At 40.0% G+C, this 27,840-nt stretch overlaps 2 protein-coding genes across 3 annotated transcripts in view; one reads left to right on the top strand and one right to left on the bottom strand.

The window, feature by feature from the left end:
• The window catches only part of RAMP1 (receptor activity modifying protein 1), a 322,064-nt gene extending 302,202 nt beyond the window's left edge, over positions 1–19,862 (top strand). The window contains exon 4 of the transcript XR_010068892.1: positions 19,847–19,862. The gene's annotated coding sequence lies outside the window, so the exon portion shown is untranslated. The remainder of the gene's footprint in view (positions 1–19,846) is intronic.
• ASB1 (ankyrin repeat and SOCS box containing 1) lies at positions 111–26,975 on the bottom strand. Of its 2 annotated transcripts, XM_063317892.1 has the most exons (5): positions 26,726–26,975; positions 18,897–19,038; positions 17,333–17,635; positions 3,238–3,623; positions 111–746 (listed from the first exon to the last, which is right to left on the bottom strand). In XM_063317892.1, the coding sequence occupies exons 1-5, from the start codon at positions 26,859–26,861 to the stop codon at positions 613–615; spliced, it is 1,101 nt and encodes a 366-aa protein (XP_063173962.1). In that variant the 5' UTR covers positions 26,862–26,975; the 3' UTR covers positions 111–612. The 2 variants fall into 2 exon arrangements, with proteins under 2 accessions (XP_063173962.1, XP_063173964.1); XM_063317894.1 differs by lacking the exon at positions 17,333–17,635.
• Positions 26,976–27,840: the final 865 nt, after the last annotated feature.

Raw genomic sequence — 27,840 nt, 5'->3', positions numbered from 1 at the left:
TTGTTTTTGGGATACTGGACTTTATTATTATTTTTTTAATATTTTTATTGCTGTTGGAGTAGTTATGGTACTTAGGATGTGTGGCCACATAAGTCAAATAAATAAATAAATCTGTGTGGTAAGGAAAGTCTTGGATCCAAAATAGAACCAAAAGGAGAAAATGAATGTGTAGTTCATTTTCAGTAATTGCAACCTTCCAGAGAACAAAACAACTTCTTTCTGCTGTAAATCGATAGAGAAAGAAGGGGGTATAAAACTAAATGTGAACCACTTTGAGCTATTTTGGGGGAGGCAGCATGTACTGTAAATAAATATACATGCATAAGCATTGAGTCCATACTATAAAAATATAATCTATTTTTTTCTATTATATCGGATCCTATCAAATTTACTGGAAATAGCATTCCTAAAATCTAAATTCCAATGTGTGTTAACAAAGATATGGGATATTACTTTTCACATTAGCCAAATAATATATTTTACTGAACAGCAATAAGAAATACTGCATCTTCTTTTCAGTAGGTCACTTTACTCTTTAAAACCCAAGCAAACAACCTATACAACCTATACAACCCAGGAAAGGAAATTGTCTTCAAAGCATCCAATTAGAGCTCATTGTTGTTCATGAAGTAAGAATTTCGTGATAGAGTCTGGGACTGGAAGAGTGTGTATCAGCCATAAGCGGTGTTTCCCAAGAACCCTCCGTATTGCTATGCGGCACAAACACATCAAACGTCTAGGGCAGCCTGCAAAGAAATGCACAAGAAGCAAAGGAAAGCAACTTAATACCATAACAGATCCACAAATGACTTCATATATATTAAACCCTTGTTATGTCCTTCATTCTGCCAGGAGAGTTTAGACTATGAGCTCTAGCACTCCCTGAGGCACTGAAGCCAGCTGGGTGGCCTGGGGCCCAGTCACTCTCTCTTGGTGCAACCCGCCTCCCAGGGCTGTTGTTGTGAGGAAAATAGGAGAAGGGAGCACTATGTGGTCTGTCCTTTGAGTTTACAAATAAAAGGGTAGGAAAATATTAGAAGTTCCCCAGTGCCTATGAGACATGGCTTTATCTTGTAAAGCAGCTATCAAAAAAGAGAAGACCTGATTTTAATCATCTGTATGTATTTATCACTTTGATTCCATGTGTGTTACTCTGAAGTCAGAAATACTATCTATATACTACTAAAACTCTTGTGCCTGTTCATACTTTGTAACCTCTAACCAGGTGAAATGGTGCATCGTACAGCAACAATTTTTGAACCAAGGTACTTCAAATGGGATAACTTACAGAATGTGTCCAAAATCCAGGATCCATGACTCCCATGGAATAGAAATTTGGCAAATTTTATAAAATGTTTTATGACATAAAAATTATCATAAAACGTTTTATGACATAATACAAAATGTCATAATACATTTCCTGTGGTCAACTCCTGATGTTTGACTGTGCTATACAGTTCAACGTTGGCTACTTTCAAGGCAAATACATCTCTGAATGTCTCCCAGAATTTTTAGGAACTTTTCCAGTGAAAGCAGTACATTAGAAGCTCTGCCATTGTTGAAGGCATTGAGGAATCTGGTAAGGAAATATCACTGAAACTATGACCCAAAGGTCATGGGTTGTCTAGTATGCATTAAAGTCTACTTGAAAATCAAATATGCATATATTTATGTGTATACTTTCTCTCCCTCTGAATAGTCATCACTAATTCTGCCCACATAATAACATATTTTATCTCTACTTCCCTTGATATCTCTAAAAATTGTTCATTTTAGCATATGCCTTTTTAGGAATGGTCCCCATTAAGTTGTAGGCAAATGTAGGACTTTATTCAAACAGCAGCAACAACATGGAGGATTGGAGAAGGCTTCATTGAGTTGCAGGCTAATGACAAGATATGGTCTTAAATGCTTCCTTAAATATTTGCTTTCAGCCTTATCAAATAACTGATTTAATAATCATTTGGAGGAATCTGAGGATTCAGATTAATTCATTTAATCTGATTCATTTAATTTTAGTCCAGCTAACAATATAGTTTATGCTATGACGGAGCTCAGTGGATCACTGAATTGGATGTTTGCTCATACTGAATGGAACCTGCACCCATCATCCATGCAGCCACAGCAGGAACTCCTGTCAAGCATTGCATCTAGGACTGAGGGGTCAGAAACTGTGACCTACCAGTGACAGGAGTGACTTGACAGGAACAGTTCAAAGTACTGTTTTTGTTTGGGGGCTTTTAAGGACCTAAAGACCTTTTATTTACTAATTGTATTGTGGGTTATATTTCATGCAGCTGATTAAAACAGGCAGGAGCCCTGCCCCCAAAATCTTGGCTCCCAAAGTTGTTGCTGAAGTTCTTAAGATGAAAGAACAGTAATTACAATATCTAATGTTTAGACAGTGATTATAACAATTGTATTTAAGTTAAGTTTAATCCAAATTTGTTTTTCCTCTGTCTCCACAGACTTCTAAGAGCATAACATTAGTAGCCTTAGTCTGAAAAAGGGTTCCCCACCCCCTTTTTTTTTAACTGAGAGACAGAAATTAAAAAAATATTTGTGCCTTCTTATTTCAGGGAATATTTTTCTGAAATAACTGATTTACCCATTTCTGGAGGATTAAATTACTTTTACTTATTTTTTATTTGATACTTTCAATGATGACATCCTGTTCTGACTTTCATTCTAGGCTTGCCTCAACCCTGTGGTTTCTCTATGGAAGTCCCAAGCTTGTGATGAAATGTAGCTTATTGTGTATGGCTTCTTCCCTGTTAAAATCTTGGGCAAGATTTTTGTTTCATTTTGGGACCTGAAAATTAATTGCTTTGATTTTTACCCCTATATTGTTTAATTCCTATGCATTTCATTCTTGGTTTTGGTCTTATTGTGGCTCAGTTAACTTTTTATTATTTTACAGATGCATTCACTGAGTTGGTGAACTATTTATTGAGTTGGTGAACTAAGGATGTATTTATTGAGTTGGTGAACTATTCTGAAATTAATTTTCCCAAATAACATATAAATGTTATTGACTGCTTTTAAATCCATCTACTGTGGCAATTAATTTCTAATTAAATATAAATATTGTCTAATTTTAATCTATGAAAAAATCTGAACACAGATACTCATCTAAGAACACTTTAAATCACTAGCAGTCTTACTGTATGTACTTCTGGTTCAGCACACACCTTGCAGAACTAAAATGTGAAGGTCAAAAGAACCAGTGCCACTCACTTCGGGCTTCTTGAAATGCCAGCAAGGCTTCTGGATTTACTTTGATTCTTCCCATAGCTCCTTCTCCCAGAGTTTCCCATTTCACCAGATCCAGGTCGGCACCAAAGTCATTCAAGAGGAGAACAAAAGCTACCTCACAGCCATGACGTAAGACTGCATCCATGACACATACTGGAGAACCCCTGGAGAAGCCTTGAACGTTTACAGGCCCACAAGAATTAAAATCTGGGTTGGCTCCAGCTTGTAGAAGAAGCCTGAAGCAGGGGAGGTTGTGATAGGCTGCACTAATGTACAAAGGACAGACCATCAGGGATTTGAGTGGTCGGGAAGATGGGCTTGGGATTCCAGAAGACAAATGGTGATTAACATCCACATCAGCTCCGTATCTAAAGAGAGAACAATGCAATCATTTTGAAAAAAAAATCCTTTGTGGAAAATGGAGAGCAGAGGTTACTAAGCAATTTCTTTCTGATTCTAGTATCCTTCAAAGGCTATTTCTTTTAGATATAGCATTGCATAAATCCTAGACTTGGCCTCCAGGCAACTGTCTTTCTCTGCAATGATTATAAAATGAACAAGAGTGCCCTAGCAGCAATTGACACCTGCTCTTAGCAGTTTAGGTGTGCTACCCTAGAACAGGAAGGGTAGAAATAAAATCTTATAAAGGTTGGCAGGAGATTGTTCTTGCCCATGAAATGAAGTATAGTATATGATCTTATAGGCATTTCTATATTCAGCAGCACAAGAAGACTTTAATTTCTGGTAGGAGCCAATTAAATATTCTATGCTATTTATAGATATAGAGAGCCAGTTTGGTGTAGTGGTTAGCAGGTTAGCAACTGGGAAATCGTGAGTTCTAGTCCCACCTTAGGCACAAAACCAGCTGGGTGACCTTGGGCCAGTCACTCTTTCTCAGCCCTAGGAAGGAGGCACTGGCAAACCACTTCAGAAAGTCATGATGATGATGATGATGATGATGATGATGATGATGATGATGATATAAAATTTATATGCCGCCTGACTCCCAGTGCCTGACTCTTGCCAAGAAAACTGCAGGGGCCAGTTCAGGCAGTCGCCAGGAGACAACACAGACTTGAAGGCATGAAAATGAGAGAGAGAGAGAGAGAGAGAGCAATAAAAGAGTGTCAGACTACCAATAAGGACTGCATAATCTACTAGGGTTGGTGAAACACAAAGACTAATATGGTCAGAGTCTGGTAGTCTTTGCTTGGTCTTAATTTTTATAGTTTATTCAGCAGTCCAGTCATTTTTCCTCTGTCTCTTGGCCTGATAAGGCCCAGATATTTCTGGTTATTGTCAGTGCTGGAAAAATAAACAAATTCCTACTGTAATTAGAACCAAGAGTTTCCTAGGATTGCAAGAGTATTAAAGATGAGTCCACAATGGTAAGCAATCAATATCATTTCCATTCCAATACATGATTGAGGTTAACAAAAAAGCCCAATTGTATTGTTTAAAATCTGGAAAATTAAGTCCCCCACCACTATAAGAAAGACATAACATCCTGAGTATTTCCTTCTTCCATAAAAATGTAACTCTGTTTTCATGAGATGGGTGGCCATATCATAAACAAACAAACAAACAAAATATTTAACTTAAATCAACATAGGTATTGTGCTCAAAATATATATCAGTTTTGATGCAAAATTCATTTTCACATTAATTCTTCCTCGCAAAGTTAAAGGTATTTTCATCCATCTCTTAATGTCCTCTCTCATCTGGGTGATATATTTTGAACTGTTGTTACCCACTAAACTGAGTATTTTGAGGGGAGGAAAGAGCTTTTGGATACAAAGCCTATTTTTTCCCTACAACCATTGGACCTTTCTTGCCAACTGGCATAATATTTTACTTACTCCAGACTCTGCAACACTTCAAACTTGATTTGAACAATATCAAAAAGTTTTGGCACATTCAACAAAGCTGTTGATTTATGCTTACTAATGTATAAGGTTAACATGTAAACCTTTTGTTATCTGAACCTTGATGCCGTTCCATGAAATTAGATTGCATAGGATGCATTATTGCAGACAATATATTCTGAAATGTTCTTGCCAATGTAGAAGTATCTTGCAATGCATCTTAGCTCAACATTAACAGAGATATTGGGTAATCACTTGTACACTGTTCAGGATCCTTACCAGACTTCAAAATTATAGTGATAGTATGAAGCCAGCGGTGGCGCTGCGGGTTAAACCGCTGAGCTGCCGATCGGAAGGTCGGCGGTTCGAAACCGCGCGGCGGGGTGAGCTCCCGTTGCTCGTCCCAGCTCCTGCACACCAAGCAGTTCGAAAACATGCAAATGTGAGTAGATTAATTGGTACCGCTTCGGCGGGAAGGTAACGGCGTTCCGGGAGTCATGCCGGCCACATGACCATGGACGGGTCCTTAGGGACAACGCCGGCTCCAAGGCTTAGAAACGGAGATGAGCACCGCCCCCTAGAGTCGGACACGACTGGACTTTACGTCAAGGGAAACCTTTACCTTTACCTATGAAGCCAGCAGGGCTTTATTTTCATAAGATGCCCAAAGTATTTCCAAAAGTATAGGAAATCCTATACTTTCTCCTTAAGTTAGTATACCATTCTATAATAATTTTATAGAAGCCCATCCATATTTCAATATCATCAAAGATTTCTTATAACATTATGGGTTACTGGCTGCACATCCAAAATTTCTGGAAGATTTGTTGCATTTTTTAAAAAAATCTAACAGCTCACTAGCTATCCACATGTGTAGAATATAGTTTTGTTTTTTTAAATCATTTTCATTGTATTTAATATAATTTGCTTCTGAGGAACCTTTTATCAAAGGCACTATTTTACTTTCCTGCAAACATTTCAAATGAGAAGGCAATAATTTTCCAGATCCTCCATGCCCAATTTCTCTTGATAGAAAAAAAATGTATGAATCACATAATAGAAAGCTTGAATTAGAAATAAAAGAAGCATTGAATGTACAGTATTTGCCACAAAATAGACTCAAGAAGCATATGCCACTTTTATATCTACTGAATTGGAGTTGAATTAATTGTATGCTTTGGACATTTAATATTTTTAATAGAAATTATCCCTGTGCACATCCTTCAGTTATCAGACACTTGAAAGCTAATAGTTATATACTGTATTGGATACAGTAAGGAAGAAGTCTTCACTGTGTAGTCAGCAAACGTATTACAACCATGATGAATATTTCTGCAAAAAGAACCAGAAGTTCTGACTGGATGTGGTATTTGAAGCCATTTTTTGGCCTGCTAGAACCACTGAAGTGGAGCAGAGCTTTACACAGCTGAGAAGCCATACACAGAAAAAGAATATTATCTTAGCTAGCTTCAATGAGCATGTTAGAGAAACACAGGTTGTTGATCTTACACATTTAGCCCTCCCAAGCATAAAGAATCACACACTTAGACAGAGTAGGTTAAGAAGTAAAAAGAATATCTTACTGACTTTATTCTTGGTTCGGTTACCTCCATGTTCGGTGGAAAAGATGCAATCTTTGTTCTTCTTTTGGCTCTACACACAGTTCACCGTTAGCCCTCCAGCTGCTAAGAGCTGTGTGGAAGAAAGGGGCAGAATCCTTCATCAAGGCCCAAGCATGTGGCCCTGATGAAGAGAGCAGCATCCATGCTGCCTGTTCAGTCAGTGGAAGAAGGAGGAAGAGAGAGGAAGTGTGAGTGGCAACAAACAGCTTCCTCAGAGTTCCATTGTGGGATGAACTCAATTTACATGGTAATGCTAATGAGGCATGCTGGATTTGCCAGGACCTCCAACAGTATTTTGGTAAATTATGCCACAGCCAATGCTCTTGCCTGATTATACTGCCTCATGCTATTCTGCCAAATGGTTTTCCTCCACCTCTTCAATTTCATTGCAATGGCAAATTAAAACTTCATACTGACAAAACTATTTATCCAGTTGCTTTGCCATATTGACAAAACTATTTAGCCAATTGCTTTGCCATGTAGACACATTCCATTTCAGTTTGGTGGTGAGAAATATAACGTTTTGACTTAGATAGGAAAAACCAGATACACAGGTACAAGATAGGTGTATCTCTCAAGGCAGTAATATTTGTGAGAAGGATCTGGGTGTCCTGGTAGACCACAGATTATGCACAAAACAGCATTGTGCTGCAACTGCCAAAAGAGACAATGTCTCTGGGCTGCATCAACAGAAATATAATCTCAACATCATGAGAAGGGTTAGTTCTATTCTATGCCGCACTAGCCAGACCACACATAAAAGGCTGTGTCCAGTTTTGGTCACCACAATACAAGAAGGATCCTGATCCAATACAACTAGGATGCTGAGAAAAGCATCAAAGATGATGAGGGGCTTGGAGCCTAAATCCTAGGAAGGGAGGTTCCAAAAGAACTGGATATTTTTAGCCTAAAAAAGAGAAAGCTAAGGGGAAGCAAGATAATGGTCTTCCAATAAATAAAGGGCTGTCACAGAGAAAAGAGTGTGGATTTATTCTCCATGATGCCTGAGAGTAGAACAAGAACCAGTGGGTGGGAGAAAGAGACAGACAGACAGAGAGAGAGAGATCCAAACTTAAAATCAGGAGGAACGGTCTGCCTCCTGGAGTTTTCAAACAAAAGTTGGATAGACATTTGTCTAGGATGGTTGGAGGATTTCTGCCCTGGGCAAAGTCTTGGACTAGAAGACCTCCAAGATCCCTTCCAACCCTATGATTTGATTAAGCCCAGCACATCTCTCAGCAAAGCAACTGAACCTAAAGCAGGATATGGTATCCACATCTCCTTCATAGAAAATGTTGAAGGGAAGTCTTCTCATCTTTTTCTGCAGATATAATTCCTGAAGTTCATTTAATCCCCAGTAGTGTAGCAAAACTCCACAATTGGCACAAACAGGGCATAAAACTTAGGCTGACAATACGTCCCGTTTTGAATGGGACAGTCCCATTTTTTTTAACATTTCCTGACAGTCTGTTCGTTTTAATATAATGTCAATTTTGTCCCGTTTTTTAAAAAAGTTGGAGCCTATTGGGAAAAGCAGGAAAAAATTGAAACTGAAATGGAGGCAGACTTGGCAGTAGTTCTCAATGGGAACTGCAGGAACAGCTGATTGGCGGTGAGCAAGAGGAAGAGTCACTGCCACCAATTAGTGCAGTGTAAGACAGTTGGAAAAGTGCGCCCAGCAGAAAAGAAGCCAATTGGCTCTCAGGCCAAAACAGCGGGAAGAAAATAAAATAAAAGGGCGTGCCAGAGAGGAACCATTCACTAGACTCCTTTGTTCCTGTCCTCTCGTCCCAGCCCAAGCTGCCCTCAGCCCTCCTGCACTTCTCCAGCCTCCTGCCACCCCTTCTCCTCCATCCCAGCCCACCGCTGCCCTCAGCCCTCCTGCACTTCTCCAGCCTCCTGCCACCCCTTCTCCTCCATCCCAGCCCACCGCTGCCCTCAGCCCTCCTGCACTTCTCCAGCCTCCTGCCACCCCTTCTCCTCCATCCCAGCCCACCGCTGCCCTCAGCCCTCCTGCACTTCTCCAGCCTCCTGCCACCCCTTCTCCTCCATCCCAGCCCACCGCTGCCCTCAGCCCTCCTGCACTTCTCCAGCCTCCTGGCTCCTCTCCTCTGTCCCAGCCCACCACGGCCCTCAGCTCTCCCCTTCTCCAGCCTCCTGCTGCCTCTTCTCCGCCATCCCAGCCCACCGCTGCCCTCAGCCATCCTGCACTTCTCCAGCTTCCTGCCTCCTCGTTCCTCTCCTCTGTTCCAGCCCACCGCTGCCCTCAGCCCCCCTGCACTTCTCCAGCCTCCTGCCTCGTTCCTCTCCTCCGTTCCAGCCCACCACTGCCCTCAGGCCTCCTGCCTCCTCGTTCCACTCCTCTGTTCCAGCCCACCGCTGCCCTCAGCCCTCCTGTACTTCTCCAGCCTCCTGCTGTGTTGTTCCTGTCCTCCATCCCAGCCCACCGCTGCCCTCAGCCCTCCTGCACTTCTCCAGCCTCCTGCCCCCTCTTCTCCTTTGTCCCAGCCCACCGCTGCCCTCAGCCCTCCTGCACTTCTCCAGCCTCCTGCCTCGTTCCTCTCCTCCATCCCAGCCCACCACCACCCTCAGCCCTCCCCTTCTCCAACCTCCTGCCGCGTTCCTTTTCTCTGTCCCAGCCCACTGCCACCCTCAGCCCTCCTGCAACCTCGCCACCCAATGCCACCCCTGCACCAGCCTCTCCGGACCCAACCATTGCTGCACCTCCCCCTCCTGCACCTTCCCAGCTTACTGTCGATAACTTTATCATCGTTTTTGTGAATACTGACTATTACATAAGTTTAACCCCATCCCGTTTTGCTATCCCAATGTCCTGTTTTTGTCTCAAGGAAATATGGTCAGCCTAACAAAACCGTAAGAAGTCAGAAAGGACAGAGAAAGGAATTCAGAGACACCGTGCAGTAATCTGAGTGGAAAGGTAAAATGGTGGCTCAACCACTTTTTGTGTATGCATATGTATGTTCCTTCGAGTCAGTCTTGACTCCCGGCAATTACACGGACAAGTCCCTGCAGTTTTCTTGGTAACATTTTTTGAAAGTGGTTTGCCCTTGCCTGCTTCCTAGAGCTGAGAGAGAATGACTGGCCCAAGGTCACCCAGCTGGCTTTGTGCCTAAGCCAAGATTCAGACTCGTCCCCTGGTTTCTAGCTTGGTGCCTTTAACCACTGCACCAAACTGGCTCTCAGCAAAACAAGTCGGTCCCCCTAAATAAATACTGTATATTACTATTAGGTAGATGTCTATGACCCATGAGTAGAGGCAGGATGCTACTTTGGATGGCTGGGATCTTTCATGGTTGGCTAGATGCAATTCTTTCCCCTGCAGATCTTCTTTTGCTGGAGTCTCACATCTGCTTCAGGCAGCATGTCTGAATTTTGAAAGTCTATTTCTCTAGCAAACAATGGAGAAACATCTTAGGTCTGGAAGTGTAAGCTCTTGGGCCTTGTAGAGAAACAATGCAAATAATATATGAGATCCTATATTATGAAAAATTAGCTTTCAGAAAAGCTTTTTTTCATAATAGTATCTGAATAATGCCACTAAGTTGGTGCCGTGTCACATAGATCTTAATCATATGGCATGACCTTAAAAATACAATGAACGGGTTATTACCCTCTTGCATGACTCAGGCACACTCAGAAACACCTCTGCACTCTTTCAGACCCTGTGAGTATAGTCTAGTAGCCAAGCAACAGAGTGCACTCCTCTAAGGGGTTAGGGCAGTCAGAAACCTCTGTTCTTAACAAAAATCAAGAAACATACTGTATATGGTTTCAAAATCTACTCCTCTGCAATCCAGAGAAGAAAATTTTGAGGATACCAAAGTATTTGCCAAACCTCGTATAACTTCACTTGCTCATAAGCCATCTTTTGATCTTGGAGGAACTCTTTAGATAGAGCTCCCAATAGCAGGTATGCTTTATCTGAAAACTGAATTGTGTGTAGAATCTAGTATCACTTTATCACTAAAATAACAGTTTGGGCAGCTTATCAGGAGTTAAGTACCAACGGTACATCACTTTATAAAAATTCTCTTTCAAATTATAATTCAACGTAAATTTCGAAGTCTTGATTTGGGGTTTTGATGACTAAATGGTTTGATTTTAGAGAAATAATGTTGCTGAATGTTTGAGTAGTAGTAAGAGATTAACTTTTATGTACTTTTGTATCTGTGCTTGAGAGGGTCAGAAGCCACTTGTCTTGTATGCTTCTCTGTCTATTCCTGCATTGTTTTGGTTTTTCTTGTTTCTTTTTTAGACTTGTATTCTGTATTATGTGCTTTAATTATATCTTGAAAAATTAATAAAGCCTTAAAAGAAAAAAAACAGTTTGGGCAAAAGAGCGTATATATCCTGTGTGTCTAAATTCAACAGCTGCTAACTTTGTGATGATAAAAATTAGCATGTTTTCCTTCTTATGATTACAAGAGAAATGAAAGCCAAGGAGTAGGCTTACAGGTAGAACATATATACACCTGTGGAAGAGCAGTAGGCTTGTTTTCAGATCTCTGTTTAGTAATGTTTATAATATTTCTTTCCCTCAAAGAAGACCCAGAAAAGAAAAAGGGAACAATCCATCAATTAGCAACTTCTCTTTTTAAATGCAACGTTAGAGAAGAAGTCCTAATTTCAGGTTTTGAACAGGAAAAAGTTCCAAGAGTAAAGACCAGCAGGAAAGACTGGAATGAAAAATTGCCCATCATAATAATGGCTCTTAAACATTATCAGATAGAAATCACCTCAGAGACATGGCAAGAGTCCTGAATTTGATGAAATTTATTTCTATACATCAAAGCTACTTTTAGCTGGGCTGGACATTTGCTCCTTCACCAGACTGTATGTGTAAAATGCTTTATCTGTTGCCCTCCCTTTCTCCCATTCTTCCCAGTTATGCAGGAAATTATGTCAGTCTCTTGTCATTTTCATTGTGTGTCATCCACATTGCATATGGATCCTGGAGAAATGCACCTTCCCCTTGCTGAGCATCAGCAATGCAACCAAGTTGTTAGGAACTGGGCAGCCTTAGAAATTGACCAAATAAAGAAAGAATTACTGACAAATTAAGGAAAGTGTCATAAGGTATAATATTCAAGGATCCCTGATTCCCCCCCAAAACAACTGACTGTTTTTACATCCTGATCCTGGATGGCCCTGAGAATTGTTCCTTGGCCAGGACTGCACAATCAGCTTCCAAAAAGAGGCATGCTCACAAATACAAATGGGGCTCTTTAAGTAGACTCTGGATAGATTTGTTTAACCATCAAAATTCTGTTACTTCCCCAAGTCTCTCACACTGAACTTTGTTACTTTAATTGAAAACTGATAGATGCCGAATAGGATTCACACAGAAATTCTGTCACCTTGTACACTATTTTTTTAAAATGCTACTCCGTTGAATATTCCCCCCCCCCTTTGGTGTATGTTAAGGATACAAAATGTCATTTTTAATCATTTTTAAAAAATATTTGTTATATGCAGTATGCTTGTAATTTCTCTTTCTCTATTCCTGGATGGACTGTTATTTTGAATTAGGAAATAAATAAGTTACTTCTGGATTAATGTAGAGGGAATTATTACCTATTTGCTCCCTCACTCCCAATAAAATCTGTGGGTGGACAGGGGGATCATACTGACAAAAGCAGCACCACTATAAAGTCCCTTCCCCTTTTCTAGATGCACTGTGATGTCATACACACACACAAAAGAGGCAGACGTTGTGATGTTGCTTTCATCACTCTGATGAAAGCAGCAAGAACCTGCAGATGCCACTGTTCATTTCCTAAATTGCCACTCCAATTTGGCTCAGTGTTCGGCCAAGCCATGAATAAAATGACATTTTAAAGGACCCATGGATAACCTTTCTAACTTAAGGTTCTTAAACATCCTCCCAGCCTCCCCATTTGTATGGTTGATTGTTGACAATGATAGAGTTAGCAGAAAGATGTTTGCATTAGGTATGTCTGACATGTAACTAAGCAAGCAAATATCCATGTTCTCTATTGTTTGTTCATGCCCAAAGGAAAAGCTATTAATCAAAGTCGACAATGCACTCTGTTACATATAACCTTGCAACTTTTATAATATGAGTTTTTTTTTTAATTTATGCTTTTTTGCATTAATCATTGTATTCATAATATTAGGTTCATATTCGGATTGCTTTCCAAATAAAAGGTTTATTCTTTCAATTAATATTCCTTATCTTCTGTTTTTTTAGTTTACTCTCTACCCTTAAAATCATCCTTCTCATCCTTCCTTATAGCAAGAATACCTTAAAGAATTTGGAATTATGGCAGTATTAGAATCAATTCTTGGTGAAATATAGTTTCGGCTGATTTTCCCTGTTGCAGTTTACCCCATGTACTAATATTTGGCCATAAAAGTGATAATACAAAAAGGTGAGAGATTTTGGTCTGCTGGACCAACAACAAAGAGAATTGCCAGGAAGCTTTTAAAGACAGTCTCTATTCTAACTTGGCAAAAAGACTGGAGAAAGTCTTGCCATTATTAAAATCCAGGCAAGAGATTCCTAAGTTACAGTAATTCTATCTTGTCTGCACATCTTGTCACTTGCTGGGTTATCTTTTGGTGCAAATCTGCCAAAAAGAAGCATATTATTTCACTACAAGAATCTCATGAACACCAGTTCAGCAAGAGATCAAGAAATATGGTTGTAGGATCCTTATATACAGTAATTTATAGTTCAGTGCTTCAGCAAAGGATCGTTACCTTGTCATGGTGCTGGAGCTTGAGCACCTCAATGATGCCATGAGCTAAACCAATCACCCAAGATGGAAAGGTCATGACAGAGAGGTAAATGCGATCCCTGGGGAAGGTAATGGCAACCCACCCCAGTATTCTTGCCGTGAAAACTAAATGGATCAGTACAACCAGAGATATGTCGGTATACCATCGGAAGATGAGACCCCCAGGTCGGAAGATGGTCAAAATGCTACTGGGGAGGAACAGAGGATGAGCTCAACTAGCCCCAGTCGTGATGACGCAGCTAGCTCAAAGCCGAAAGGACGGTTAGCGGCCGACGGTGCTGGTGGTGAACGGCGAATCCGATGTTCTAAGGATCAACACACCATTGGAACCTGGAATGTAAGATCTATGACCCAGGGCAAATTGGATGTAGTTATTGGTGAGATGTCAAGATTAAAGATAGACATTCTGGGCGTCAGTGAACTGAAATGGACTGGAATGGGCCACTTCACATCAAATGACCACCAGATCTACTACTGTGGACAAGAGGACCACAGAAGAAATGGAGTAGCCTTCATAATTAACAGTAAAGTGGCTAAAGCAGTGCTTGGATACAACCCCAAAAACGACAGAATGATCTCAATTCGAATTCAGGGCAAGCCATCTAACATCACAGTGATCCAAATATACGCCCCAACCACAAATGCTGAAGAAGCTGAAGTAGAGCAGTTCTATGAGGATCTGCAGCACCTACTGGACAACACGCCGAAAAGAGATGTTATTTTCATCACAGGAGACTGGAATGCTAAGGTGGGCAGTCAAATGACACCTGGAATTACAGGTAAGCCTGGCCTGGGAGAACAAAACAAAGCAGGACATAGGCTGATAGAATTTTGCCAAGACAACTCACTCTGCATAACAAACACTCTCTTCCAACAACCTAAGAGATGGCTTTATACATGGACTTCACCAGATGGACAACACTGAAATCAGATTGACTACATCCTTTGCAACCAAACGTGGCAGACATCTATACAGTCGGTAAAAACAAGGCCTGGAGCTGACTGTAGTTCCGATCACGAACTTCTTCCTGCACAATTTAGGATCAGACAAAAGAGATTAGGAAAGACCCACAGATCAGCTAGATATGAGCTCACTAATATTCCTAAGGAATATGCAATGGAGGTGAAGAATAGATTTAAGGGACTGGACTTAGTAGATAGGGTCCCGGAAGAACTATCGACAGAAGTTCGCAACATTGTTCAGGAGGCGGCAACAAAATACATCCCAAAGAAAGAGAAAACCAAGAAGGCAAAATGGCTGTCTGCTGAGACACTAGAAGTAGCCCAAGAAAGAAGGAAAGCAAAAGGCAACAGTGATAGGGGGAGATATGCCCAATGAAATGCAAAATTCCAGAGGTTAGCCAGAAGAGATAAGGAATTATTTTTAAACAAGCAATGCGCGGAAGTGGAAGAAGACAATAGAATAGGAAGGACAAGAGACCTCTTCCAGAAAATTAGAAACATCGGAGGTAAATTCCAGGCCAAAATGGGTATGATCAAAAACAAAGATGGCAAGGACCTAACAGAAGAAGAAGAGATCAAGAAAAGGTGGCAAGAATATACAGGACCTGTATAGGAAGGATAACAATATCGGGGATAGCTTTGACAGTGTGGTCAGTGAGCTAGAGCCAGACATCCTGAAGAGTGAGGTTGAATGGGCCTTAAGAAGCGTCGCTAATAACAAGGCAGCAGGAGACGACGGCATCCCAGCTGAACTGTTCAAAATCTTGCAAGATGATGCTCTCAAGGTAATGCATGCTATATGCCAGCAAATTTGGAAAACACAAGAATGGCCATCAGATTGGAAAAAATCAACTTATATCCCCATACCAAAAAAGGGAAACACTAAAGAATGTTCAAACTATCGAACAGTGGCACTCATTTCACATGCCAGTAAGGTAATGCTCAAGATCCTGCAAGGTAGACTTCAGCAACTCATGGAGCGAGAATTGCCAGATGTACAAGCTGGGTTTAGAAAAGGCAGAGGAACTAGGGACCAAATTGCCAATATCCGCTGGATAATGGAAAAAGCCAGGGAGTTTCAGAAAAACATCTATTTCTGTTTTATTGACTATTCTAAAGCCTTTGACTGTGTGGACCATAACAAATTGTGGCAAGTTCTTAGTGGTATGGGGATACCAAGTCATCTTGTCTGCCTCCTGAAGAACCTGTATAACGACCAAGTAGCAACAGTAAGAATAGACCACGGAACAACGGACTGGTTTAAGATGGGGAAAGGAGTACGGCAGGGCTGTATCCTCTCACCCTACCTATTCAACTTGTACGCAGAACACATCATGCGACATGCTGGGCTTGAGGAATCCAAGGCTGGAGTTAAAATCGCTGGAAGAAACATTAACAATCTCAGATATGCAGATGATACCACTCTGATGGCTGAAAGCGAAGAGGAACTGAGGAGCCTTATGATGAAGGTGACAGAAGAAAGTGCAAAAGCTGGCTTGCAGCTAAACCTGAAAAAAACCAAGATTATGGCAACCAGCTTGATTGATAACTGGCAAATAGAGGGGGAAAATGTAGAAGCAGTGAAAGACTTTGTATTTCTAGGTGCAAAGATTACTGCAGATGCTGACTGCAGTCAGGAAATCAGAAGACGCTTAATCCTTGGGAGAAGAGCAATGACAAATCTCGATAAAATAGTTAAGAGCAGAGACATCACACTGACAACAAAGGTCCGCATAGTTGAAGCAATGGTATTCCCCGTAGTGACATATGGCTGCGAGAGCTGGACCATAAGGAAGGTAGATGCTTTGGAGCTGTGGTGTTGGAGGAAAATTCTGAGAGTGCCTTGGACTGCAAGAAGGTCAAACCAGTCCATCCTCCAGGAAATAAAGCCAGACTGCTCACTTGAGGGAATGATATTAAAGACAAAACTGAAATACTTTGGCCACATAATGAGAAGTCAGGACACCCTGGAGAAGATGATGATGCTAGGGAGAGTGGAAGGCAAAAGGAAGAGGGGCCGACCAAGGGCAAGGTGGATGGATGATATTCTAGAGGTGACGGACTCGTCCCTGGGGGAGCTGGGGGTGTTGACGACCGACAGGAAGCTCTGGCGTGGGCTGGTCCATGAAGTCACGAAGAGTTGGAAGCGACTAAACGAATAAACAACAACATAGTTCAGTGAAAAATCCTGTAAAAAGACAAAAGAAGCAAATGGGAGCAGCTAAACAGCTCTGTGTTCTGTCATGCTGCTTGTTCATAGTACATCATATGTCTATTTACCTCTATTTTGAACTAGCAGGGACAGGAACTTTACACAACTGTTGGGACCAAAACACAAACTACAACTACATTAAGATATGTGGGAGATCAGACAAAGAGTTCTCAAGCTATGATTCAAAAGAAAAATACTACTGGGCTTTCACAATCTAGCACAGCTGGAGGACATCATGTTCGGAAATATATTTCCAAATAAGTTTTAGATGAGTTTTAATGTTTTTAAAAAAACATTTATACCCTACCTTTGACAACTTTATAGTTGTTGGGATTAAGTGTGGCTGCTTATCAAGTGCCTACATGATGGCAGATTAAAGTTTGCTGCAATTTGTTTGAGTGGGTCCAAAATATGGCTGGGACTGCTAGCAAAGTGAAATGATTGTGCATGCACAAATGTGCAGATAGCAGGGACAACTTTTAAAGCAGCTGTGTGCGTTTTCTGAATGACAGCTGTTTTAAATGCTTTGTGTTAATATGCTGTCCATAGCACCTCTGTCGAATGTCCTACCGAATACTTTCCCTGAAGCCAACTGCTCTGAAATGACAATGGAGTAAAATAATCAATGATTACCTGATCAGTTCTCTTAAGATGTCAGCCCTGCCTACTCGGGCAGCATGGTATATGGGAGTGCTGCGGTGGTGACGGCTCCCATTAGGGTCAGCACCAGCTTTCAAAAGGAGCTGTGCACATTCGAGGTGCCCATGCACAACAGCAACATATAAGGCAGTCTGTCCTTTCACATCCACAAGGTCAATTTCTGCTCCTTTTCGAATTAGGAATTCCACACAGTTTCCATGCCCTGCTGTGGCAGCAATCCGTAGGGGTGTGCAAGGCAGCCAACCGCAACACCACAGAGATTTCTCATTGATGCGGCTGAAGAAAGATGAAAGGTATCATTGAATATGCTAGTGTTTTGCCTGACTTTTGCCAGTGAGGTATATTTATATTGTTTAAACAAGTCTGCAGCTAATATTAATAAAATATTAAATTTTATTTCTCTGATCACAGAGGTAAAGGTATGCCTTTCTATGTAAGTTTCCCAAGTACTGTATGCTGAAGGCATATTATTCTTATTCTTTCTTAAATTCATATCTCACTTTTCTGCCCAGAGAGTGCTCACTGGATAAAACTTTTGTGCATATAGAAAATGTGCCTATAGAAATAACTCCACAATGGTCTGAACCTTGGATGATGCCTCAGCTTTCTGCCTGGATCAGATTTAATATCCTTCTTACCCTCAGGACAAACAGGTAGGTGACCTACATTGTGTTGGAAGTCCTGGCAAATGCAGCATGCCTCATTAGCATAAGGATGGTTGCTCTAGGATGCAAACTCTCCGTGCTATTGAGGAAGCTGTTTGTTGCCACTCCCACTTCCTCTCTATCTCTTCCTCCTTCTTCCACCGACTGAACAGGCAGCATGGATGCTGCTCTCTTCATCAGGGCCACGTGCTCGGGCCTTGATGAAGAATTCTGCCCCTATTCTGCATACAGCTCTTAGCAGCTGTAGAGCTAAGAGATCACCAAGTATAGGTAAAGAACAGAAGGAACAAGAACTTCATTTTCCACCAAAGATGAATGTAACTGGGCCAAAGAATAAAGTCAGTAAGACTCCTTTTTTTTTACTTTACTTTTGAACCTACTCTGTCTAAGTATGTGGTTTTTTATGCTTGGGAGGGCTAAGTGTGTAAGATCAATAACCTGTGTTTCTCTGACATGCTTATTGAAGCTATTTAAGGTAATACTCTTTTTCTCTGCGCAGCTCCTCCACTGTGTTAAGCTCTGCTCCATTAGGTGGTTCTAGCAGGCCACTAATGGCTTCACATTGAAGATGCTGGCATAGGTCAAATATGACTAATAGATACATTCATTTGGTGCTTCTTTACATGACTATGTGCAGTCATAACTTATTCATGTGCATATGAATCATTACCATAAGAACCTTGGAAGTAAACCAAACTCTTCAAAAACCATGGTAACCTATGTGTAGATAGAAACTTAAAATATATGGAAGCCATGGAAGTATCATCATCTTTCCTACCATCCATCTAACGAGTATCTGCATAACAAGAGATAAAATGTACAACATAGCAGTCTAAGCTGTCACATTTAGATTCAGTAAAATGAATATTTACCTTTGGAAGCTCTCTTCCTTAAATAAACTTTGAATGGTCTGCAAGTCCCCCACATAAGCAGCATCATGCAATCGAGTGTCCTCACAGTGTTCAATAGGCTGGTCACAGAACTGTTCCTTCAGCCACTCCTTCAGATTGCGACCTGTACTGAAGAGATGGTGGTTGCCAATATTAAGGTCCAGCTTCACTGAGATGGAGACAGTCTTTTATATATGTCAGACCAACAGTGATGGACAACTTTTTCTTCTGAGGGCTGCACTTTTTAATTCATTCTTATTTTCAGCCTCTGAGGGCTGCAAGGCACTTCACCAGAATGGCCAGCTCTGCACGTTCAGCCTCTTTTTATTTATTCACTATTCTGGGGGACACAAGGGGAGAGATTTACCCAAAATAGCCACATTAAGCCAGTGAGGCTTAACAAAGGTATTTTAAGGCTAAATTAACAAAAAAGACTAAAAACCTAGCTGCCTTGAATCACCATTTTGCCAGTGAAGTTGGTGACGCAAAAAGGATTGTGCCCAGTGGCCTCAGGTTGTCACTCCTAGTTTAGGGCTTTTAAAGGACATGACCAGCAGTTTAAACTGAGCTAAGAAACAACTCATTAAATTGTAACAACAGGGGCATCAGAGACTGATGTTTAGTTCTGGGCAATGATAGCTGAGTTCTTGCTAAGTACTTGCTACTCTTCTGAATATTGATGAGGTTTACGTGGTTGAATTGCACTCTGTAGAATGTTTGTCTCTCTATGTTAAAAACTAGCCAAGGAGGTGACTATGTTAGAATTTGAATTATTTAAATTTATTTTTATTTAAATTAAATTTAAATTTTATCTATAGATTTTACTATGTATATTTCAAGTGTATGCAGACCTTAAACTATAGTTCATAAGTTCACTGGCACATGAGTCAATAGCATGGCATGCCTGTGAAAAAAAACAAATGCAATTTTAGATTGCAACAATAAAATTATAATTTCCAAATCATGGATCCAAATAAGGTGAAATAGTAACTATTTTACCTTATTTGGATCCCAAAATTGGGTCCTATTCTGGATACAACACTTTAAGAATAAAGTGGATAAAGCAGAACAGGTCCAAAGCAGGTCAATAAGGATTAGAGAGAACTGAACACTTAGTCCTGAGAGAAGAGGTACTAGGTATCTTAAGTCTTGGGAAAAAAGGATTGAATGGGGTGGTATTACTCAAATAACTAAAGATATATCACACAGAAGAACGGCATAACCTGTTCTCTATCATCCCAGAGACACGCAAAAAAGTTACAGTATTAAGTTATAGGAAGGTACAGTAGGTTGTAGGTAACAGCAATAACAGATCAACAGTGAAATAAATTACCTAGAAAGATAATCCTTCCCCTTCACTAGGGGTTTTCAGGCACAGTCTCCACAGATTTTTCTCAGAAATATTTAAAATTTCTGTTCTGAGTTGGGAATTAGACTTGATTGCCTAAATAGCTCTGTAATTCTACTTATCATTTATTCTACTTGTTATTACTTATCATGGTTATCTGGGAACAGTTTGATCCTGTTGGGCCTGAGGAAGTGGACAGGGTCCTCCAGACTTTAAATGCCACCACTTGTCAACAAGATCCATGCCCCTCCTGGCTGATGAAGGCAGCTCAGGAGGTGACATGTGGTTGGGTCCAGGCAATGGTGAATACCCCACCCTATGGAACACTCTTTCCCCAGAGGTGAGGCAGGCCCCCACTCTCTTGGCCTTCTGGAAAGGGGTAAAGGGAGGGGGGTAATCACCCCTGGGAGTGGTTAGCACCCTAAAGAGGCCCCTGTGTATTCATGAATTTAAATTAAGAACTTTTAATATTTTCATCTTGGATTTTATATTTTATACTTATTTATTGTATTTTAATCTGTATTTATTTTTAGTTTTATTGTAAACTGCCCAGAGTTGTTCTTTGAGGGAGATAGGCAGTGACAAAATTTGAAATATAAATAAATACTTCCAAATTTCTTCCCTTTCTTCCAATCTTCCATGCCTCCCATGTAAAGTTAAAGACATTTAACTTTATTTATTTATCTATTCATTTGATTTACATAGCTGGTGACTACAAGGACAATTGTACAGTTTTCTTAACCACAGTATGAAAACTGTTCACTGTTGCCTTCTTCCAGGATCCTTTTTGACTTCATGGGTTAGCCTACAGCCTTAGCATTCCCTGCTGGTTTCCATTCAAGTACAGGCCCAGCTCTGCTTAGCTTTTAAACCGAGGTAAAGTTAGTCATGCCTCTGACAGAATAAAGTTGTTTACCATTGGGTAACCTACTCATATATAAATTGAAAATTAGTTTTATCAGTATTCAGCTGTAGGCTAATAAATTGTTGTTTCCTTTCTTTATAACATTTCTTTGATTTGATCCCTAGTCTGTAATGTCACCAAAGTTTCTTGATTGAAATTTAAGTTTGGCTGTCTAGATTGGTCAAGGAATATATATGATCTGATCCAAAGAAGGTAAGGACAGATCAACTCACTCTACTGATTTAGCTGGAAGTGCTTCATCTTATCTGCCAACAAACTATACATTTGGGAGGGTCTCCTTCATCCCCAAATGTCAGAGATCAAATAATGCAATTGACCAAGCCACTTCAATGTGTTTCTTTTGTATTGGTTTATTTTTGTATTCAGTCTGCATTCATTCATCACCCATTCATTCTTGATTCAAATTCTTCTCTTTTTAACATAAGATCCACTCTTCATTAACAATTTATCCCATATTCAGAACCTCTCATCATCCTTGTATCCTTAATTAGTTCTCTCAATCTTTTATCATAAACAATCAAAACCAATAATGCTTTTAGATTTTTTCCATTTGCAAAGTAGACCTATACTTATGTTGGAATTATCAGGGGTCAACTCAGTATTGTCTCATAAATATAAAGGGGTCTCTCTAGCAAACACATCCCTATTGTGCTTGTGGGATGTCACATGGGTCACCTGATTTCCACTTCCTCCTTCTTCTTGGTCTTGGGGATTAACAATCTCCATTACCCTTCTGGCAGTCATGCAAGCAGGAGGTCCTGCAGAAATGCAGTTCTCCCCTTTTTCATCATCCAGTGATGATTAAGTGCTTTCTACTATGAACCTACCTGTATCCAGATCTAGTGAATAAAAGTAAGCTATCTCTATTTTTTTCTTCATCTAACTACAGTGTGAAGACTGAGTTTATTTCTGAACTTTTTTGGTTCACACTTCTACTCTGCAAGATTGCTGTTTGCTGTTTGGAGTTCTTTTATTAACCTTTAAAAACTCCATCAAGGGTTCTGGGCCCAGTACAAACCAGTGCAACCCAGCAGAGTCCAGTATACTGACCAAGAACTGATTTTTGAAAAGGCTTTGGCCTCACAGCCAAAAAGAAAGCCATTTGCACATTTAAAAGGCAAAGTTCAGAACTTTTATTTTCTTCTCTCTGAACAATGGAGAAAGACGAGGGAGTTTCCCCCATACCAAGATTGAGGATAATTACTCAGCATGGCTATTCAGATTGAGGATGCAGCTAGATTCTGAAGATTGTTTAGACGCTCTGGATTTACCTGAACCTAAACCAGAGGATGGGGAGGAAGCCAAAAACCAGTCGAAGAAAAAGGATAAGAGAGCTAAAATTCTTATTGCCAGATCTCTTCTGGATCACAGATTAAAAGAGATTAAAATATTTCTACTGTGAAGGAAATGATTGAGAATTTATACACCCTATATTCAGAAGCTGATGATCAGAAAGTGATCTCTTTGTTACGAGAACTGCATGCATGCAATTTGGAAGACAATGGAAATGTAAATTACCACCTGATCAGGCTACAGCCAATCTTTGATCAGCTGAGCACAGTCCAAAATCTCATGAATGAAAAACTTAAGCTGTCTTTCATGCTGAGTATTTTACCAAATATTTTTTCCCCATTTGTTGCTGGTTTGAATGTAGAAGGGAAAAATCTTTCTCAAATTTTTGGAATGATCAGATCAGAAACTCAAAGACAAAATTTGCATAACAATAGAGAGCCTGGCAGAGACATAAGTTACCTAGCAATGAAGAGTAAACGTGAGCAGGAGCAATCAGTGACGCATCAGAAAAACAAAAGAAAGAAAAAGGAACCATTATCTGTAATTCATGTAGAAAGCCAGGACATATTGCAAGATTCTGCAGAAACAAGAAGGATTCTTTCAAGGATAAATCCAAGGAAAAATCTTTTAAAGGTGAAAAGGCTTTACACACTGTTTATAAAACTGATACCAATAAATGTCCTAGATGATGGGTAATCAATTTGGGGGGCAGCAGGCATCTATGTGGAAATAAACATGACTTTTGTGAGCTAAATGAAACCACAGAAGGAAGCATAACATTAGCAAATGCAATTCAACTTTGATTCAAGGAAAAGGAAGTGTGCCATTGCAATGCATCAATGGAAGTGAATACAAAGATCTCATAGGAGGTGTTTTCTATGTGCCAGACTTAGAAGTTAATTTACTAAGTGTCTCAACATTGAACAACAAAGGTTTTGATGTGATTTTTAAAGCTAATGGACAATGTAAAGTCACCAGTGGAGAAAAGATTTTACAGGCTTTCAAAATGATGGCATCTACCAGGTGCACTGCGAACAACTGCCACCAGATGTCAGCCTTGCCTGTCAGCAGCAAAAGGAGGACAACACTGCCATCACCTGGCACAGACGTTTCACGCACCATGATTTTAATGCAGTTTTTAGAATGAAAACTGAAGGCATGGTAAGAGATTTTGAAATAAGCAACCATGATAAATGCCAATCAAAATGTGTGATATGCATCAAAGGAAAGGCAACAAGACCAGCCATACCCAAACAAAGGGAGTTCTTTTATTAATCTTTAAAAACACCATTAGCTTAAACCATGTATTCTAAACAAACAACATATATCTTTTCTCTAAGGAGATACCAAATAACCATTCTGGTTTTCCTTGTTCTCCATGATCTTTTGGTGGCTTTCAGTACGATCGACTATGATATCTTTCAGGACCACCTACAGGGATTAGGAGTGGGAGGCACAGTGTTGCTGTTGTTCTCCTTTGTCTGTGGTTGGGCTCAGTTGATGTTGTGTTGGGGAGAGGACAGGAGGGGAGAGAGATTGAATCAAAACCCCCTGACATGTGGAGTGCCTCAGGGTTTGATGCCATTGTCCCTCCTGTTTAACATCTACATGAAAAAAAAATCTACATGAAGCCACTTGGGTGAGATTATCCATCAACTTTGGGTGTTATACATCTCAACCTCAAGCCAGCCAGGTGATGCTGTCAAAGACTTGTCCCTGTGTCTGAAAGCTGTGCAGATCTGGATGGGAAGAAACAGGCTCCAATTTAACCCTGATATAACTCAGTGACTGTGGGTATTTGTCAGTCCTATGAGGTAAACCAGGTCAGGAAACAGACTCTACAAGGAATTTCTACTTTACTGCGGGGTAAAATAACAGAATCCTGAAAATCTCTCTCCCCTCTCTTATAACAAAGAAAATCAAGGCAGAGCAATCCTGGGTTTCTTTCTCACACCCTCCTCTCTTTCAGGGCTAAGGTGATAACTGCCTAGCTGGTAACTGTCCTTATATTCCTTCTTCAAGAAATACAAGAACAGTTCTTGTATTCCTTGAAGAAGGAATCTTGTATCTATCTCCATATTCCACTATGCTATTTGGACCACCCAGGTCGGAGATGTTCTACCTTCAGCCCTGAATGGGATTGCACTTCTCCCTTCAGGACTGGTACATAATTTGGGGGTCTTCCTGGACTCATAGCCTTTGCTCAAGGAGCAGCTGGCAGTTGTGGCCGGGAAGGTCTTTGGGCAAATTCATTAATTAGACAGTGTCATCTGATGGGACACAAAGCAGGTCTTCTCTGTTGCAGTGCCTGCCCTCTGGAATGATGTCCGCCCCCCAGAGATTTGTAGGGCTCCCACCTTAGAATCATGGAATCATAGGGTTGGGAGGGACCTTGGAGGTCTTCTAGTCCAACCCCCTGCCCATAAGCTTTGGGCTAGTGTGGTGGGTGGAATCCTTGTGAGAGACGTGTTTTGGTGGTGTAATTGATTTTTTTAATGGATATTTATTTTGTATGGTCTCCATTTTATTTTTTATTGTTTCATGTTGTACACCACCTGGAGTTGGGATGGAGGTGGGTGGATTATAAATTACACAAGCGAACAAATACTCATTAATCTCTGAGTTTCCAAATAACCTAATAACATTTCTTCCATTTATCACCATTCATTGGAGTATGGCATACAACTATAATTACCCTGCAAATTTACCTATAAATTCCTACTGATCCACAACAGTGAAAGTGATACCAACTCAAATGTTTAGATCTTTAATTCATAATTATACCTTCACTTCCCTGTATTTATTCATCAGCTCCAGTTCATATCATCAGATATCCTTTATACAGGTCTATTACATCCTCCTTTCCCTTGGTTTACAAAATCACAAACTTACCTTTTTTCTGTATTTCATTTACTAATTTATGCTCTTTACTATTTGCTCTTATTATATTCCTTATTGCAATCTTCTGTATGCTACTGTTGTCGGCAGGACTTCACTTGTGTGATTGATACTTTTTAGTTAAGTGGGGGAGGAGGAGACTAGATTACCAGCTTTAATAATACCTGTGCCACACGCAGCATTCACTGCTAATGGAGAGGACAAAACAGTGCTCAGTTTTGGCACACGTTGGCCAGTATGCCAAAGTGCAACCAAAGCCCACTTTTACCCCAAAGCACTTTTACCCTCTTAATCAGGGAATATGGGTTCTCTAATTCTCTAAGATCAACACATTCTTTTCCATGACCCACCAACTCTTTATGTAAATGTTATTTTACAAGATACTAAGGAGAGGTTAATGACTTTTTAAAAATGAAAATTATCCATGGAATAGCAACATCATAAAATAATTTAAGCTTGTGCATTAAAATAAACTTTGGGGAAACAAATACTAGAATGAGAGGTAGATGAAGAGGTAGCTGTTTGCTTCTCAGCTTGGAGGCATTATACTTACCATGGGCAGTAGTTATTCATTCCCAATATGCCCCTAGCTGCTCACTTGAGTCTATTTATTCCTCTTATAAAATGTAAAGAGTTCTATTTGGGAATGCTGAAGTAATCTTCTCAGAGTTGTTTAACAGCTTCATACGGTTTAAGTTACATGGTTTTCAGCCTCATAACTGACCACTCTAATAGCACATGGGAAACGCTAAGCAGCAAATGCTTTTTGACACCATTATCCAACTGTTTTTATCAACTGACAACTAATGGCCCTGATATAGGTAATAGGTAATAATATTGGTCTCTGTGCAAGCTGAGTATAGTTACTACGAATCTGTATGAAGTAATTTCAATTTGATAGGAATATCTCAGGCATGTATGTATTATTATTGTGAATATTTCATAACAATCTTAGTTAAATTGAAAATCCCTTATGCTATTTAAAGACTGTATTGCCTTTTCATCAGAACCATTGTTTTGTATTATTTTTGTCAATGTATTAGGAACTTATATTTGTTCCTACCTTAAAAACTCACTCTAAAATCCAATATAGAAGTATCATCTATTGGAAGATTTTGGAAGACATAGCTTCTAATTAATCTCTCCCCATCCCCAATCGTACATACTGTTTCCTGAGAAAAACAACTGGTGTTTTGCTTTTAGTCAGTCCTGAAAAAAAAAGCAATGAAGTCTGGATAGCAGAAGGAAAGGGTTGCTTCTTTTATCATCCCCAAGGGCTTCATTTCTTTTGCCCTTACTGGATTTCAATGCATGTGTGGCTGTTTATGTTTGTGTCCCTTACATTACCTGCATTTCCATTTGTGACACCAAAGTCAGCTCCATGACTGTCATGAGGTGTTTGAGCTTCCAGTCCCTCACTGGTCTCATGCTCAGAAGAATCAGTGCCAACAGCCTGATCAGTTGGATGGTTTGTATCAGACATCTGTCCAAAGGAAACTACGCAGAACAGGAATGGGCCTAGAGCTACCGTGACAGAAGAGCAGCATCTGAAGCTGATACGTCATTTGCTTTATCCAGCCACAGAACTACTACATTATCTCCGCCCATCCACCCCCGCATCACAATCTGATTGGTGGAAATACAAAGACTAGGGCTTCCTGCTTTCTTATTAAGGTGGTTTGCCAGAATTATTTTTTTAAAAAAAGGTTTAGTTTTATTTGCCACCACTGAACCACAAGCTGATAAGTAATCAAGGCCTTCTTTATAAGCAAGGGCTTTTTGCTTCCAAAAGACTGCTAAGTGAAAAGACAAGAGACAATAATTTAATTGGGCATCTTAGGGCTACTATACCTGAATGCAAAAATCTGGATGGCCACTAGTTAATGTCTTTACTACTATCAAGTGGCCTTCCAGATTTTTACAGCCCAGATATGGATGTGGTTTGCTGTGTGAATTGTTTAACATACAGTATGTGTATAAAATGTGCCTGATGATTTGAAAAATGTCAGAGATTACATGATCAAAGGCTTTTGTAAAATGAAAGATTTATTGTATATTTTTTTGATTTAGAGAAAACATATGATAAAGAAATAGGTCTGAGATGGAATTTGCATGGACATGAAACTGGAAATTGATTACTGAATGCAATAAAGGTGATAAATGGAAGTAAAGCTTGAGTGAAAAAAAAATGGAATGTTTAGCAAATGGTTTAACATCAAGCAGGGAGTAATGTGTGATATACATTGGGCTGTTTAATAATGTCCTTATGGGTAAACTTGTAAGGAATTTTGCGATGTCAGAAGTGCACTGACTGGAACCTGAATATGTATTTTTGTATGTATATGATGCCCAGTTGTTGGCTAACATTTATTTATTTATCGTATGGCAGTACATCATACATATTACAAATATATTATATTTGAATATAAATATAATATATTTGTAATATAAATTGACAAGAA

The sequence above is a fragment of the Candoia aspera genome, chromosome 1 (genome assembly GCF_035149785.1).
Source record: "Candoia aspera isolate rCanAsp1 chromosome 1, rCanAsp1.hap2, whole genome shotgun sequence".
Lineage (NCBI taxonomy): Eukaryota > Metazoa > Chordata > Lepidosauria > Squamata > Boidae > Candoia > Candoia aspera.
This window is presented reverse-complemented; position numbering and strand designations above follow the sequence as displayed.